This window comes from Mobula birostris, chromosome 5, assembly GCF_030028105.1.
Source record: "Mobula birostris isolate sMobBir1 chromosome 5, sMobBir1.hap1, whole genome shotgun sequence".
In the NCBI taxonomy this organism is placed as follows: domain Eukaryota; kingdom Metazoa; phylum Chordata; class Chondrichthyes; order Myliobatiformes; family Myliobatidae; genus Mobula; species Mobula birostris.
This window is the reverse complement of record NC_092374.1, coordinates 88,507,215-88,525,674: the sequence shown is the minus strand read 5'-3', so window position 1 is coordinate 88,525,674 and position 18,460 is coordinate 88,507,215. Positions and strand designations below refer to the sequence as shown.

General features: G+C 46.7%; 1 protein-coding gene across 1 annotated transcript in view; it reads left to right on the top strand.

The window, feature by feature from the left end:
* The first annotated feature begins 7,948 nt into the window (after positions 1-7,948).
* LOC140197291 (chloride channel protein ClC-Kb-like) overlaps positions 7,949-18,460 on the top strand; it is a 108,423-nt gene continuing 97,911 nt past the window's right edge. Inside the window, exons 1-2 of the mRNA XM_072257228.1 lie at positions 7,949-8,150; positions 9,496-9,624. Of these exons, the coding sequence (XP_072113329.1) occupies positions 7,949-8,150; positions 9,496-9,624 (331 nt within the window). The remainder of the gene's footprint in view (positions 8,151-9,495; positions 9,625-18,460) is intronic.

Sequence of the window (18,460 nt, the reverse complement as noted above, 5' to 3'; positions counted from 1 at the left end):
AAATAGTAATAAAACCATAAATAATGAATAGTAATATGTAAATTATGCCAGGAAATAAGTCCAGGACCAGCCTATTGTCTCAGGGTGTCTGACCCTCCAAGGGAGGAGTTGTAAAGTTTGATAGCCACAGGCAGGAATGACTTCCTATGATGCCCAGTGTTGCATCTCGGTGGAATGAGTCTCTGGCTGAATGTACTCCTGTGCCCAACCAGTACATTATGTAGTGGATAGGAGACATTGTCCAAGACGGCATGCAACTTGGACAGCATCCTCTTTGCAGACACCACCGTCAGAGTCCAGTTCCATCCCCACAACATCACTGGCCTTATGAATGAGTTTGTTGATTCTGTTAGTGTCTGCTACCCTCAGCCTGCTGCCCCAGCACACAACAGCAAACATGATCGCACTGGCCACCACAGACTCATAGAACATCCTCAGCATCGTCCGGCAGATGTTAAAGGACCTCAGTCTCCTCAGGAAATAGAGACGGAAGGCTCAACTAAGGAACTATCTGATCTTGCAGAAGCAGCTCAAAGTATAGCTAAATATGGGAAGTATAGTGTAGGGGCTGGAATGTTCTGGAGAAAAGGGAAGGGTCCGAATGAGGAACTGATAGGCTAGATTTGGCTTAAAATAATTATAACTAATTGACCAATGATTATTTTACATCTAATTGTATCTTAGCATGTGATTGAAATGATTCTAATATTGTCTAAACTTTTAATCGTAAGATTTCCTGCTACCTGATCAATGTTATAAATTGTAGAGAACTGTGTAATTCGGGGGCAGTGTCTGGACTGGCTCTTTGGGAGATCAGTCTGTAACTTCCCCCATAGCAAGCTATGAGTAAAGAATAAAGGTTTGAAAAAGAATTACTTGTGTTAGTCACAGTGTTTTTGCAGTACTTTGTTTTTCCATCGGTCGGTCCAGTACGACAATTTGGCGAGCCAAAACCAGGAGTCCAAAAACGAGGGTCTCGTGAGACGGTGTCAGCGGTCGACTCGGTGGCGGTGACCAGAGACAGGTAGGCCCACAAGGTAAGATTTACCTTGACCTCTGTCATTAATTGCCCACCTTGACGACCCCCTCGTATGGCGGGTAATCCTCTGACGGACTCCTTCCGAAACCTGAGTTGAGGATCGTCCGAGTACCACAGGTTAAAAGAGGGGCTAGAGTCCCCAATGAAGTATAAGGTAAGGTCAGGGGTTACAGTCCCCGACGAAGTATTGTGAATATTAAAGCCTGCCGATGCTGACAAATTGGGCAGCGGATCATTGGTAGTGATCTATTACATTTTCTTTGAATGTGTTACAGCAAATTGGTCAGCGGGTTCGTGGCAGTAACCTATTACATTTTGGAGCTGGTAACCATTCTAATTGACGTGGAGGGCTGGGGCGCCTAGAACAGTAAATTGACCGCACAGGGCAGAGCAGATGTCTGGCCAAACACAGGGGAAGTGGCTCTCCTCTGCAATCTATCCAGATGCTGTAAATACGTTTTGGGGTACACTTGTGACAATTTACCTATCTCAGCACCCTGCCTTAGACCAGTTGTTAAGAGGGGAAATCCCCCACGCGAAGGTCAGGAACCTGAAGTAGGAGTGAGAAAAGGAGGCGGTTAGGGAGCACGGGGCAAACATTAGATAAGTCTGTAAATAACACGCAATTGTTTAAACTTTGTAAGGATGACCCAGAGAGAGAGAATGATTACTGAAGGTTATCAGCATGCCTAAATAAGAAATTGGGGAGTGAAATTTGGCCTCTGGGTGGGACCTGGGATTTAGATAAATGTCTAAAGGCAGAAGAAGCAATTTGGAAGCGTAGTACCGGACAAAAATGGAAGGTTTTAATGTCCAATTGGAGAAAAACGGCAGAAGAATTAAAGTAACAGATCTAAGCAAAGTAGTTGGGAGCATAACGCACGTCGCAGAGGGGTTATTGTATGGGACAATGAAGGAAATTCGAAACCGTGAGAGATATTAAAAAGATTGTGTGAGGATCACGATAAGCATAAGGAAAAACAGGATAGGGAAGAAGGAGATAGGTGGGCTAAGGATAGACGGAAGGATGATGAAGCCGGCAAAAGTAAAACTGAGGTACCCCTTGACCAGTCTGGACTGCCCATGCTCTTTAATGAAAATGAGACTGAGGAGGAGGAGGTATGGCACATTCCCGTTGCCTGCATTCGACCCCAACCCACGGCGCCGCCATCCCCTTATAACGTTACTGCTGCCCAACCCCAGGCACCTCCGAATACACCGTCTCCAAGCCCAATAGCCGCCCGAACTAAGGGATAACTTCCGCGATGGGGGAGTATAGGCACCAGGCTAGGAGGCGACGAAACCTTTTGGTGGGAGATGGCCCCCTGATAGACCCTGAGACGAATACTGATTATGACTTTAGTATTAAAAATGATGATTCTGAAGACTCGAGATCCAGAGGGAGAGGGATCCCGGGGCAATTTCCCAACAGGACCGTTCCCAACCCTAGGGTAGGACAGCCGAACCAGGCAGCTACTATGCAGGTTTATACTCCTTGGAAGCCCCGAGAAATGTGTATGATCATGAATCAGGCCCCGAACAGGAAAAATGATCCCGAGGGATTTATCGATTATGTGGTTGGCACAACCCCAAAATGTTTCAGGCGACTCCCCAGGATCTTTTTAGCTTGTGCTGCATGACTGTTACAAGTGAACAGGAGAAATGGAAAGAAGCTATAAGGGATCATGCCAACTGGGAGTTCTTTTCCACCGCAACCCCGCTCGCAGAGCAGGTGGATAAAATAACGAAGGCTCTAGAGAAGGCTTCGCAGCGCCCCGTCGATATCGCTAAGGTCCTTGAGTGCCGCCCAAAGGCAGGAAATGGACGGTTGCGATTTTGGGGAACGCTTCTGCTCCCTTTATGCAACCTACGCTGGAGATACCGCCTATAATGCTGGCAATACTTCGCCCCAGTTTATTTCGATGACATTGCAGTGCCTCCCCGAGGTTGAGCCCAAGGCTATTAGAACTGATATGGACTGGCCCGATAGGAATAAGCAGGTCATGAAAAGGGCAGTTGAGCATTTTTGGAGTCATGCAGGGATTCCAAGCCAACCAGAGTAAAGCATGAAATTGTGCAGCCTATGCATCCGGTGGTCCCTAATCCCGCTACGATTTTAAGCAACATTCCACCGGACTCCCAAGTTTTCACTATAGCAGATCTGCAGCATGCGAGTTTTGCAATACCCCTTGCTCCTGAGTTACAGTACCTTTTTGCATTTACCTTTCAAGACCAGCAGTACACTTAGACTAGGTTACCCCAAGGACTTGTGCACTCTGCCACCATTTTCTCGCAGATATTACATAGGCAGTTTAGAGATTTACAGTTTCCCGGCGGCTCTACGGAAATACAGTACGTAGATGACCCCCTACTGGCAAGCCCGTCAGAAGCCTCAAACGTGCAGGACACCGATACGCTTCTGAATGCTCTGCATTCGTGGGGATACGTGATCCCGCCCCGAAAAGTAAAGAGCCCAAAGGCAAGTGAGATTTCTGGGAACTCTTTTGAGTGCCACCGAAAGGCAGCTCGCCCCAGAAAGAGTGACCCCGATCCTTGCGACCTCCCTGCCATCTACGCCGAAAGCCATGCGTGCTTTCCTTGGTCTGGTAAGCTTTTGCAGACAGTGGATTCCCAATATTGCTCTGTATACAAAACATTTGAGCCCTCTGGCTTCCAGTTCGCTTGCGGGGCCCCTACAGCTAACTGAGCAACAGAGAGAGGCTTTTGAGGAATTGAAGAAATCCCTCTCGAGGGCGCCTGCTCTCGGCCGCCCACTCTATGACCATCCGTTCCAGCTTTTTGTGAACGTTTTAGATGGCTGTGCCACTGCAGTGTTCACTCAGATTCACGGGGATAGACGCAGGCCTGTTGCCTATTAATCCACTAAGTTAGACGCCGTAGCGAAGGGATTACCCCCCTGTTGGCAGATGTTCCCGGTCATTTACTCCCTAGTTACGGCTGCTTCCAACATCACCCTCCAACAGCCAGTTACAGTGTATTCATCCCACACCATTGTAGCGCTGCTGACCTCCCACCAAACCCAGCATCTGACTCAGGCCAGACTAAGCCATTATGAAATAGCATTACTTAATAACCCACTCCTCACCTTTGCATACTGTGATACCATCAACCCTGCTACATTTTTAGAGACGGCACCTGTTGAGTTGACTGAGCCTCCTAATGACTGTCTGCTACGGAACCATTTCCTCACCTCCTCCAGGACCCCCATCCAGAATGCTATGTGTGTAAGGAACCTCCTTCAGGCCATACTCCTCCCCGAAAAATTAACGATTATTAAATGTTCGGCTCATCTAAAAGACGAGTCTGCAGTGACTAAAGGAAATAACAGGGCCGATTTGGCTGCCAAGCAGGCTGCGCAGGAGGCGACCGCTATAGTCTTAACTGCAGAATGATTGGCCTTCATCCTGACTAAAACACCACGAGCGTCGGCCACTCCAGACAGGGCTACAGTTCAAAAACTCCAGGGGGACGCCCCGATTCAGAAAAACAACTCTGGAAAACACACAGATGTACGCATTCGATGTCCACAGGCCTCTGACATACCCCAGTTGGCCAAGTTTGTAATCCTAATGCATTGCTGCCTATGTTGCTGGATTGCTTGCATACGGACACCCACCTTGGCAAGGGGGGAATGAGTAATATTTTGCTCCGCACATGGTGGCACCCCAGGCTGAAGGAAGCTGCTGCAGCAAAAATACAAGCCTGTTTGATTTGCCAAAAGACAAACGCGGGAAAGGGAGTAAAGTGTGCCCCAGGGAAAATCCCCTTGCCAAGTGGTCCTTTTGAATGTATTCAGCTTGATTTTATCGAACTACCACGCGTGTACTGTTATAAGCATTGCTGAGTGATTGTAGATGTGTTCAGTAAATGGATTGAAGCCTTTCCGACCACCAATAATAAAGCTTCTACATCGGTAAGGCTGTTGCTTACAGAGATTATACCGAGACTCAGACTGCAGGAATAGTGGAACGGGCCAACGGCACCCTGATAAACAAGCTGTCTAGGTTAATGTCCGAAACCGGACTGAGTTGGCTGAAGGTCCTTCCTCTGGCTTTATACCGTATGAGAATTACCCCGCACTCCACTACAGGGGTGTCTGCAGCTGAAGTTGTTTGTGGGCGTCCGGGAAGGACCTCATGGGACGCTGACATGCAGCCTCCCACCCAAATTGATCTAAATGTCATGGGGGGGACGAATTGCAGAAGTACTTTCGCCAACTAACATCCTCTCTAAAGTTTCTTCTCTCCCAGGTACAGAATACCCTAAAGGAGCCTGGAGGTCAGGGAACGGAGTGGCCGGAGTTAAAAATTGGAGACTCGGTATTGATCAGGGATTGGGAGCGCTCCAGGCTTGGACCCCGGTGGAAAGGGCCATTTCAGATACTACTGCAAACCCCAACGGCCGTTAAGGTTCGAGGGCACAGCCGCTGGACCCACCTAAGTGATTGCAAACGATGGGCTCCGCAGGTGGACTAAAGACTATTACTGGACTTCTCACTATCATAACTACCTCCGCGGTATTAAGCCTGGAGGACAGTTTATTTTATAAGACTCATATGCGTCTGCATGGTAACCGTACTGCGTGTTATCCTTTGGTACAATCTCTAGCAGCATTGTTTGTTGCTAACCCATCAGGGCTAAATTGGGCGGAACATGGCTTAATAGTGGAGGATAGATCAGGGGTAGAATGTAAGGGGATAAGAGGAAAACGTAAAAAGGGGGCTATGGGAAAGTGACTCAAGAGAGTGGGTGGTGAGACTACCGGCGAGGGCGTCGGGGATTATCCCTTCTGTTTTGCAGGAGAAGGGGGAAGGCTGCGTCCTTGTCAGGGTTCCCCCGGAGATACCTTGCCTAAAGAAACATTGCCCGGACCGCCGATGTAGGAGAGACCAGGGAATACTCTCTTGCAAATGTATCCACGAACAACGCGTGCCCTTCTTTAATGGAATTCAGTACATATGCGGATATTGCAATGGGACTCGTGAGTCGGCAGGTTCAGGGACTTTTGAATACTCCTCCCTGTATCCACAGGAGCACTTGTGATATGATAAAATAGTGAGTTACAAAAATACCTGCTACCGGGCCAAGACAGGATATGTGTTATTGTTCAACGGTACCTATACTACAGCTACCACCACTCTGCCTAACCTCCTTGCAGTAGGTAAGATTGGACCACTTTCTGTTCCCTGCCCTCAGGTTGCCCACGTTCGACGGCGACTGACAACTCGAGCCGTGGGTAAGGAATTCTGTGCTGACTGGAGGAATCCTGTTACTCTTCTCTGGGCTATGGGTTTCTGAGCACTCTCTCGCTAGGGGGGTCGGCAGGAACCATAGCTGCAAGGAACCGCAACTACCTCATTTGTGGGCTGGCGGCATTGGGAAACAGTACGATGGAAGGTCTGGAGGCTGTTAACAGAGAATTGGTGGAGTTGCGACTCTGTGCACTGCAGACCAGGTATGCTGTGGATTATCAATTGGCCCAACAGGGAGGGGTATGCGCTATAGTCGGAGACAAATGTATCACCCATGTTACTGACGAATCATACGACGTGACCCATGCCATTCAGTCTATTAAGAAACAATTGGATGATTTCAGGCAAGGTTCGCGGAAGTGGGGCGATGGTTAGGATGGTTGCAGGGAGGATCATGGGGTCTTTTTTACTGCATGGGCTGATTATCCTCATTGTTATAATTATCGCTTGCTGTGTGATAATGACCTGTCTAAATGCTGGCTGCTGACTTTTCACGGAAAGACTGATGGCACTCTGCTCGACCCCCATTTGATTTGTCATCATGGTATGATGAAAGGGGGGAATGATGGGGTGAAGGGCTAGGTAAATAGGGGTATAGACTAAGAACAATGGTCAATCACCTTGGATGCGCCTTGGCTTACTGTTTTGGACAGTCAAAAAGAAGCTTTACCCAGCAACCGGTGCCGTACCAGTCATTGTTCTCTAAAGATAGGCAAAGGCTCAAGTAAGGAACTATCTGATCTTGCAGAAGCAGCTCAAAGTATAGCTAAATATGGGAAGTATAGTGTAGGGGCTAGAATGTTCTGGAGAAAAGGGGAAGGGTCCGAATGAGAAACTGATGGGCTAGCTTTGGCTTAAAATAATTATAACTAACTGACCAATAATTATTTTACATCTAATTGTATCTTAGCATTTGATTGAAATGATTTTTATATTATCTAAACTTGTAATCGTAAGATTTACTGCTACCTGATCAATGTTATAAATTGTGGACAACTGTGTAATTCGGGGGCAGTGTCTGGACTGGCTCTTGTGGGAGATCAGTCTGTAACTTCCCCCATAGCATACTATGAATAAAGAATAAAGGTTTGAAAAAGAATTACGTGTGTTAGTGTTTTTGTGGTACTTCGTCTTTGCGTCGATCAGTCCAGTACGACACAACTCGTGATGAAACCTTGCCCTCCCCTCTGGATTATTTCATCCGCAGGATCGTAGTTCGAGGAAAGGGGTCCACCAGACACCAGACTCACTCGTGGTCCCGGTCAGGGGGATGAGGGGAGGTCGAAGTGCACAATCCAAACCGGGATCATGAGGCAGGACAGCTCTGCTACTCTGAGGGGGATGCCTTAAACCCCAGGAATAAGGCGATTAAAAAAAAGTTCTGTGGAGTTTCTCATCCCCACCCCCATGGACTCTAACTGACCAGCTCTAGTAAACCTTGGCTTGAAGATGGGGGGGTTGGGGTGGTTGGGGAATGTGTTGAGATAAAAAACACAGAAAACGTCAGGCAACAACAGAGAGAAAGAGCGGACAGCCAAGACTGGTTCCCTCTGGATCCAGGCCCTGACGTGTAAAAAGGGATTAACCAGTAACCAGTGCAGTCCAGAGGCCGAGGCAGCTTCGATTCACTCTGGGAGATGACCCCTTACTCGGAGAAGGAGGAATTGGATAAGGATGAGAAGAGGGAGAGGACCGACATGATCTGTGGGCAGCGCTGGGACCGAGAGGCAGGGAGAGGAGAGGAGCAGGAAGTGCACAATCCCAGTAAGGGCGACTCGGCAGTCGGCTGGCAGAGCAGGGCAAGGGAATTGGCACGCAGGCTTGGACAACTATCCAAACGTGAGTGTCTCAGTGACTGAAGGTAGGACAGGCAGCCTTACGGGGCACCAAGGGCTCCTGCAGTCAGACCAAGAGTAATCCAGACAGTCCCACTGCTCTGCTCTCCCCTCGCAGCCCCATATCAGTCCCCAACCTAATCCCACTGTCCACTCTCTCCCCACAGACCTGTATCAGTCCCCAAACTAATCCCACTGCCCCACTCTCTCCCCACAGACCTGTATCAGTCCCCAAACTAATCCCACTGTCCACTCTCTCCCCACGGTCCTGTATCAGTCCCCAAACTAATCCCACTGTCCACTCTCTCCCCACAGTCCTGTATCAGTCCCCACACTAATACCACTGCCCCACTCTCTCCCGACAGCCCTGTATCAGTCCATAAACTAATCCCACTGTCCCACTCTCTCCCCACAGTCCTGTATCAGTCCCCAAACTAATCCCACTGTCCCACTCTCTCCCCACAGACCTGTATCAGTACCCAAACTAATCCCACTGTCCCACTCTCTCCCCACAGACCTGTATCAGTCCCCAAACTAATCCCACTGTCCCACTCTCTCCCCACAGCCCTGTATCAGTCCCCAAACTAATCCCACTGTCCCACTCTCTCCCCACAGTCCTGTATCAGTCCCCAAACAAACCCACTGCCCCACTGTCTCCCCATAGACCTGTATCAGTACCCAAACTAATCCCACTGTCCCACTCTCTCCCCTCAGACCTGTATCAGTCCCCAAACTAATCCCACTGCCCCACTCTCTCCCGACAGCCCTGTATCAGTCCATAAACTAATCCCACTGTCCCACTCTCTCCCCACAGTCCTGTATCAGTCCCCAAACAAACCCACTGCCCCACTGTCTCCCCATAGACCTGTATCAGTACCCAAACTAATCCCACTGCCCCACTCTCTCCCCTCAGACCTGTGTCAGACCCCAAAGTAATTCCACTGCCCCACTCTCTCCCCTCGCAGCCCTGTATCAGTCTCCAAACTAATCTCACTGCACCATCTCTCCCCACAGTCTTGTAACAGTCCCCAAACTAATCCCACTGTCCCAGTCTCTCCACACAGACCTGTATCAGTCCCCAAACTAATCCCACTGCCCCACTCTCCCCCCACAGCCTTCTGTACTTTCAGTTGTTTGAAGCCTCAGTTGGAGTTGTTGACTTTGTGCTGTTGAACTTTGTTGTTGTGGGATAATGTGATGTGCAGAGTTCCTGCTGAGTCAGGAGAGGCATCTCATCCATATCAATGATAGACAGACTGCATCAGGTTTCTATCTCACAGTGACCTACCTGTTCACTGGCGAAGGGAAATGTCGGTACGTCCTCACTGACACCGGCTGTTTCATTACAGCACTCGCCCTCTCCTTGCGGAAGCAGATCCTGAAGGTGGGAGAGGACTGGTTTTTTCTCTTCCTGCTGGGAATGCTAATGGCCACAATCAGCTTCAGCCTCGACGTCGTCACCTCCAAGTGCCAGCGAGGTAACGTACCATGGGCTCCCTCATGGGGCCTTCACTGCACATTGCATAAACTGCTGCAGAGAAAGAAACTGAGGCCGAGGTTGAATGGTCAGACACTGAGGAGCATGGTCAAGCAAAAGGACCTGAGAATACAAATCCATTATTCCTTGAATGTGGTGATGCAGGTAGATAGGGTCATAAAGAGGGCTTTTGGCATTTTGGCCTTCTTAAATCAAGGCATTGAGTACTGGATGCAATGCTGATGTGAAATAAGACTTCATGAGTAGTACTAAGCAATAAGAAAGGTATGAGCACTTTATTGGGACTATATTAGAGACCACGCAATAGTCCACGGGGTTTAGAGGAGCAAATTTGTGGAGTTGATCGCAGACTGTTGCAAGAAACGCAAGTTTGTTATAGTAGGTTTTTTTTTTAAACTTTCCACATATTGACTGGGACTCCCATACTGTAAAAGGGCTGGATGGGAAAGAGTTTACCAATTGTGTTCAGGAAAGTTTCTGTAATCAGTAATCCCAACTAGAGAAGGCAATACTAGTTCTATTAGTGGATGAGACCTAGTCCCTAATAGATTTAGGGAACCTTGATTTTTGAGAGGCATTGAGGCCCTGGTTAAGAAAATGAAGGTGCATAGTAGTGTTACGTACCCCGTAACTGGGTTGCCAAACCAGCAGAAATGGATCACTCAGTTGGAGTCTGGATTACTAGGACTAAGAAAGTTTTATTAAAGAAACAAGAAACACAGTAATCGAAAGGATAATAAATGCAACAGTTCAGCAATGATAAACACACATGTGCACAAAATTAAGATAACAGCATCAATCAAGCTCTATCGTTGTCTAGGGGTAAATGACCAATTTCAAAGTGACACAAATGTCCAGTTCGATTTAGTTCAGTTCGCAGTAATCGTTGCCATGGCGATGGACAACGTGGGGGGAGGGAGAGAGAGAGAGAGAACGAGAACGACTGATCATTCAGAAACGGCTTCCACTCACAGACCGGCGATATTGCTCATAAGTAGCTTTCGGGCGGGTCTTTTGTGATGTCACCTGAGGTCACCGACTGTGACCCCTCCTCCAGATGCGGTCGATCCTCTGCAGTGAACCCGGCACCCAAGCGAGGGTGGACACACACCGGGTTCCCGCTGATCGTACCTTTCCACCCTGTGCGTTTAAGATCCGGTACTTCCCACCGACTCGTGAGAGGAGCACCGCTTCCAGGGTCTCGTTATCTCGGGTGTCGTGTGTGTCCTGCCTTAGCGAACCTGTCCCTTTTTATCCCCCTGCTGGGGTATTGCCTGTCCATCACTTCAAACAGTTCAGGGTTCAAAGGGGGAGCCGCTCCAGACAGCTCTCTCTCCCGTCCCTTCATTACACATCTCCAGATGCTGCTTCATTGTTCCTTATCTCTCCTTCCCCTGAGGACAGGTGGCAGACCAACTGCTGATGCCACTGATGCTAACCCAGGACATCAAACATCTTAATTTTATGTGTATTCTCGTCACAGTAGGTAGAGGCAGGTAGGAACAAATGAGGTACTTCAGGAGTATAAGAAATGCAAGAACACACCTAGAAGGATATCAGGAGGGCTAAAAGAAGCCATGGGGTTGCTCAAGCAGACAATATTGGGAACCCTCTTAAAATCCTGGTAAACAAATATTTCTTTTTTAAAACGGGTGGGGCAGTACCAGAGATGCTAAATTCAATCCCTGCTGATGCCTGTAAGGAGTTTGTATGTTCTCCCCACGACCGGGTGGGTTTTCTCCACATGCTCTAGTTTCCTCCCACAGTCCAAGGACCTACCAGTTGATAGGTTAATTGGTCATTGTAATTTCTCCCGTGATTAGACTAGCATTAAATTGGGGGATTGCCGAATTCCACACTTTATCTCAATAAATAAATAAACAAAGAGAAGGAGAATCCCAAGGGATTCTACAGATGTATTAAGAGCAAAAGGATTACAAGGGGAAAAAATTGGTTCTCTGGAAGATCAGAATGGTAATCCATATGTGAACCCAAAAGAGATGGGGGAAATCTTAAACAGATTCTTTGCATCAGTATTAACTTGGGAGATGGACACAGAGTCTGTAGAAGCAAGGGAAAATGGCATCAACATCATGGACTCTATACACTGTACAGAGAAGGTTTTTGCTGTCTTCAGGCAAATGAGGATGGATATATCCCTGACAAGGTGCGAGGAAAGTGCAGAAGTTGCAGATGCCCTAGCAAAGATACCGGGTGTGTTGCCAGAGGATTTGAGGATGGGTAATGGTGTTCAATTGTTAGAGAAAGGCTCTATGAATATGTCATGAAAGTATAGACCAATGAGCCGGACATCACTTGGAAAGTTTTTGGAAGGTATTCTAAGGGACCAGATAAGTAGACAGGGACTGATAAGGGATAGTCAATATGGCTTTGTGTGCAGTAGGTCATATCTAACCAATCTTATAGTGTTGTGAAGAAGTTAATAGGAAAGTTGGTGAAGACAAGTAGCGGATGTTGTCTACATGGACTTTAGCAAGGCCTCTGACAAGGTCCCGCAAGGGGGTTTGGTCAAGAAGGTTCCGTCGCTTGTCATTCAAGATGAAGTAGTAAATTGGATTAGATATATGCTTCACGAGAGAAGCCACAAAGTGGCAGTAGAAGGTTGCTTCTCTAACTGGAGGTCTGTGACCCGTGGAGTGCTGCAGGGATTGGTGCTGGGTCTGCTGTTGTTTGTTATCTATATCAATGATCTGGTTGAGAATGTAAAATGGAGCAGCAAATTTGTGAATGACGCCAAGACTGTGGGTGTAGTGGACAGTGGGGAAGACTACCAAATGGGCTGAAAAATTCAAGATAGAATTGAATGCAGACAAGTGTGAGGTTTTACACTTTGATAGCACCAGTCAGGGTGAGCAAGGGGGCACTGAGGTGTGCGGTAGAACAAAGGGATCTGGGAATACTGATCCATAATTTATTGAAAGTGGCACCACAAGTAGATAGGGTTGTAAAGAAAGCTTTTTGCAAACGGACCTTCACAAATCAATGTATTGAGCAAAGGAGATGGGATGTTATGTGGAAGTTGTATAAGATGTTGGTGAGGTCTAATTTGGAGTATTGTGTGCCATTTTGGTCACCTACCTACAGGAAAGATGTAACTAAGGTTGAAGGAGTACAGAGAAAATTTACAAGGATGTTGCTAGATCTTGAGGACACAAGTTATCTGGAAAGGTTGAAAAGGTTAGGACTTTAATCCCTAAATGTAGAAGGTTAAAGGGTAATTTGATAAAGGTATACAAAATTATGAGGGGTATAGATAGGGTAAATACAAGCAGGCTTTTTTCCACTGAGATTGTGTGAGACTTTAACGAGAGGTCATGGGTTATGGGTGAAAAGTGAAATGTTTAAGAGGAACATGACGGGGAATTTCTTCATTCGGAGGGTGGTGAGATGTGGAAGAAGTGCAAGTGGTGGATTCAGGTTCAATTTCAACACAAGAGAAGTTTGAATAGGTACATGAATGGGAGGGGTATGGAGGTTATGGTCTGGGTGCAGGTAGAGGGACCAGATTATTGGTTTGGCACAGACTGGATGGGCCAAAGGGATTGTTTCTGTGCAGTAGTGCTCCATGGCTCTAAGATGTTGGTGAGGCGGAACTTGGGGTATTGTGCTCATGTCTGGTCACCTATCTGCAAGAAAGATATCAAGCTTGAAAGGGTGCAGAGAAAATTTACAAGGATGTTGTGGGGACTGAGTTATAGGGAGAATTTGAACAGGTTAGGACTTTATTCCCTGGAGCACAGAAGAATCAGGGGAATCTTAGAGGTGTACAACATTATCAGGTGAATAGATTTGGTAAATGCAAGCAGGCTTTTCCCACTAAGGTTGGGTGAGACTAGAACTAGAGGACATAGGTTAAGGGTGATGGGTGAAATGTTTAGGGGAGCCCAAGGGGAAATTTCTTCACTCAGAGTTTGGAATAAGCTACTAGTGGAAGTGATAGACACAGGATAAATCGCAGCACGAGAAGTTTGGATATGTACATGTATAACAGGGGTATGGAGCGCTATGGTCTAGGTGCAGGTAGGTAGGACGAGGTAGTTTGGCATGAACTAGTTGGGCCAAATGGCCTGTTTATTGGCTGTAGTACTCTGACGCTATGTGAGCCAGCCAGACTGTTCCATTCCCTTCAACACCAAGGATTTGCATGTAAGGTGCATGGTGCATGAACAGCTGGTGGTTCGAATCCAGCCAGCTCCTGATCCTGGGTTCAAATCCAGCTGGCTCCTTTCACGCCTTCCATCTGTGCTGGGTTAAGCGTGGAGCTAGTAATTCTGCCTTGTTACAAAAAAGACAAATACTAAGGAAATGCCAAAAATGGCCCTGATACACTACAAGGTGCGAAAAGGAACAAGGTGCATGAAGTAAAATGACTGTGAACAATGATGGAATAAAGAATTATGGTATACACTCATTCGTTGTAGTACAAGGACCTGCTGTCATGTCATTCCTCAAGTGAATCACCTTGAGGGGTCAATCATTTCCTGTATAAATAAGATGATCAGTTTCCATACCAATGGAGGAATTTAAGGTGGGGGCTTATATGGGAGGCAGGGTTTGAGGGTCAGCACAACATTGTGGGCCGAAGGGCCTGTACTGTGCTGTACTATTCTATTTCTATTTCTATTATGTCACGTGGCTTCCTGCTGTGTTTTTTCTCCAACAGACTGCTCACATACTTACTGCCTGTTATGTCTCTTGTGCTTAGGGCAGCAATGAAGGTCCTCCATCTCTGGCAGTGTTCAGCGCTTCCTTCATCATGTCAATAGCTTCCCTTTGATGTTCACCACTGACAATCATGCGAGTCCCAGATGGAGACTCAGGAATACCGTCACACTCAGATGAAGGAGGATTCTTCATTGCTGCTTCTGTAACAAATTTTTTTGACCAGTCAGGGTTGTTAGCCCCAAGCTGAACCCCCAGACCTGGAGGACCAGTGGACCACTCTTGGTCTGACCTCTACTTTGACCTGTTTGGCATGGGTGACCCTACCAAGAGCCAAAGCACAAAGCCCTGACTCAAACCAATGTCTCTCTCTGGGTCATTGAGGCACACAAGCCTCCAAGCCTCCAAAGGCTGTGGTCCTCTTGGAGAGATAGAGTGCAGTCTTTAGATTTTTTTGCACCTTGTAATTTCAAAGCCAATCACAGGTTATAAGTTTCAATGGAGGTAATTTGTTAGCTAATATTTCCGTTTAGATGTTTATATATTGTAAGTGCTTACTACAATTTACACTAATGCCTTTAGAACATATTTTTGTTTACTTGGTGCTATACTGGAGGCAAAGGTGAGGGCTTAAGTAGTTATCTTTGTTAACAGTGCAGAAACCCTATGGCTTGGTCCCTTGTGGATATCTGACCTGATTTCTTTATTGAGATACCTCATGGAGTAGGCCCTTCTGGGCCTTCGAGCCACGCCATCCAGCAACCCCTAATTTAACCCTAGCCTAATCACAGGACAATTTACAATGACCAACAAACCTACCAACCTGTAGGTCTTTGGACCGTGGGAGGAAACAGAGTGCACAGAGGAAACCTACACGGTCAGGAGGAGACTGTACAAACTTTACAGGCAGCGACTGGAATTGAGGCTGGGTCGCCTGTCCTGTAAGGCATTGTGCTAATCACTACACTACCATGCCACCTTGTATGATTAAGACATCAGAATCGGAAATGGAAACCGTTTAACTTCTGTCTTTGGGGAATTGTTCTCCGGAATCTATTTAAGGTTATTGTCATTCAGCCATACACGTATGTACAGCTGAACAAAACATTGCTCCTCTGGCACCAGATGAAAAGCACAGCACATAGCCACTCCAGCACATAGAGTCACAGAATAACATTACCACAAGTCTCTGCGTGGTATAGCCTGAAGATTGACAGGTGACATAAAGTGCAAGGTGCAAGTTCATGTAAGACAGAAGACTTAACAGACCTGCGATGACTTTACATCTAATTGTCTAGAGCAGAGTGACTTTTTAGGCCATTTTAGGATAAATAATGAAAATTAGATGAGGAACTGCTGCATTCTTGTTCTTGCAGAAACATGGCTCTAGGACAACATCCCATGTACCATCAATCTACAGGCCCTGACACTAAGGGACTTGTGCTAATATTATTTGGTGACTGTAACTATGTGCTGTGTGCGACTCCATGAACTCGGTTTTGCACCTTCGTCCCAGAGGAATGTGCTTTCATTTACAGTACTGTCTTAGGTATTTATGTATAGACACAAATAGTTTGGGTGTCCAAGACTTTTGCATATTACTGTAGTAATTTTATGTATGCACTGTGCTGCTGCCACAAAAAAAAGCTAATTTCATGACGTATGTGAGTGATGATAAATCTGATTCTAATATGGGTCTCTGTTGAGGACTTAGAGTGGGAAGGGGGCAGGGAGAGGGGAATCATAGTTGGTAAAAGGGGAAGGGAGAAGGGAGGGAGCAGGAAGTGCCAGAGAGACATTCTATAATGATCAATAAACCAATTGTTTGGAATCAAATTACCTTGCCTGGTGTCTCAGGGGTGGGCATGTCTGCACCTGAGCCAATCCCCACCCAAACCCACCCCCCCCCCGCCCCTGGCACTTTTCTGCCACCTGTCCCACACCCCTTCGTGGCACTCCACCCTCACCATTCCAAACATCCTTTGTTCCTGTCAGAGTTACAAACTCGCTCTCTGCTCCACATTGACAAACGGTACTGTGCAAAAGTCTTCGACATCCTAGCTATAAGATGTACATGTGCCTGAGACTTCTGTACAGTACTGTAGCTTCATCTATGTGTATGGCTGAATGACAACTAAACTTGAGCACTCTGGGTCTGGAGTCGCATACAAGCCTGACTCGTGAGAAATCCTCCACAGATAGAGTAGTCTAACAATCTAGATGGCCACTTTTGATAGAGTATTTAATTCCAGAACTTAAATCCTGGGGTAGGGTTTGATCTCAATCGTGGCAACGCAGTAGCAAAAATTGGCAGAGCTCTGCCTCACAGCTTCAGTGAACAAGGCTCGATCCCAATTTCTGGTGGGATTAGTGTCCCTAAGCATGCAGTTAACATGAACAAAGTTGGCCTTAAGCTCCTGTCTTCTGTGCTGGACACTTCCGCGATCAGTCCACTAATGCCTCACCCAGTCAGCCCAGGATGTGACTCCAGATCCATGGAGTTCTACTTTATCCTAAAATGGCCTCAGTTCCTGGCCCTCAGAGATGTACAATCAATGTTCAGATCTTAAAAATAATGACTTAATTTTCTTTAAATATTAGATTAACACATACAAAATGCTGAAGGTCTAGATTCTTCATCCTAATCCAAGTGTCTCAGCTCAAGAGCATCAGCCGTCTATTCTGCTCCATAGATGCTGCCTGACCTGCTGAGTTGCTTCAGCACTTTGCCTGCACTTCTCTGGATTTCCAGCATCTTCACAGTGTTTTGTATGCACAAAATTACTGTATCCACAAATTGCATAGTTTCCATTTCTGGTGTTGATGTCATAATCATAAAACCTGATTGGACAGATGTCGGCTACTTCCTGTGGGAGGTCCCAATTGAATTTTGGGAAGTGAGGGAAAATGGTGTCAGGGGATCAGTGCCGATGGTGTGATGTCATTGTACACATGTCCAGTACTTCTAGGACTCAGATATAATATTTGTCCTAAATGATGGAAGTTTGGGAGGCGGGGGGTAGATACGTCTCCACAAAAGGGGGTATCAGATGCTCCTTCCCTCCTCTTTTCTTTTCAAACCTTTTTAATTGTTATATTATACAGGAAAAATAACATGAGTACATTGAAGTAACAACACTTACAATGTCTCAAAAAAGACGTTATCTTAAAGATTGAAAAAAAAAGTTTTGTGATAACAAAAAAAACCTACTAAGCAGGAAAGTGAGAAAAAAAAAAGAACCCATTAGACGTACAACCCCAGAGTCATGCGTCATACAAAAAGTTTCTAAAAATAAACATCAAACTGCCAGCAAGAAAAGAAAATAGACTAAAAAAATTTACAATTAGATTGTGGAAAAATTATATCAATTAAATTAAATGATAATAGCTCCTTCCCTCCTCGAGCCACGTGTAGCACCTGCTTAGCCCCCCCAGTCGGGGTCAGGTGGGTGGTCATATGAGCATCTGGTCCAAATCACAAGAACTGCTTATGCGACCACTGGCGCCAGGCAGTAATCGCCAATGCCCTATGACGCGGCACATGATGATGACATGGGAGTGGCAAGCCCAGTTTCCCCAAGGTCACGGTTTCACTAGCTAATGTTCCCAAACTGGTTCACTCCAAGTAAGACCATTGCAAAACAAACATTGGAATGAGAGTAGGGTTTATTATCACTGACGTGAACAAGAGTCTCAGCCAAAAATGTCGACTGTTTGTTCTTTCCCATAGAAGCCACCTGACCTGCCGAGCTCCTCCAGCATCTTGTGTGCCCTGCTTTGGATTTCCAGCCTCTGTGGACTTCCCTGTGCTCACAGTCATGAAATTTGTTGTTTTGTGGCAGCAGGACTGTGCACGCATAGCAAATTATTGCAGTTGCAATACAAAAAATATAGGGGATGATCAGAGGATTAACAAGTTGGTGTTCCTAGACTGTTCAGAAATCTGATGGCAGGAGGGAAGCAGCTGTTGCCAAACCATCGTGTGTGGGTCTTCAATCCCCTGTATCTCCTCCGTGATGGTCGTAATGAGAAGAGGGCATGTCCCGGATGCCAAGGCTCCTTGATGATGGATGCCACCCTCGAGGCAATGATGGCATACATCGTGAAGTTTGTTATGCAGCAGCCGCACATAT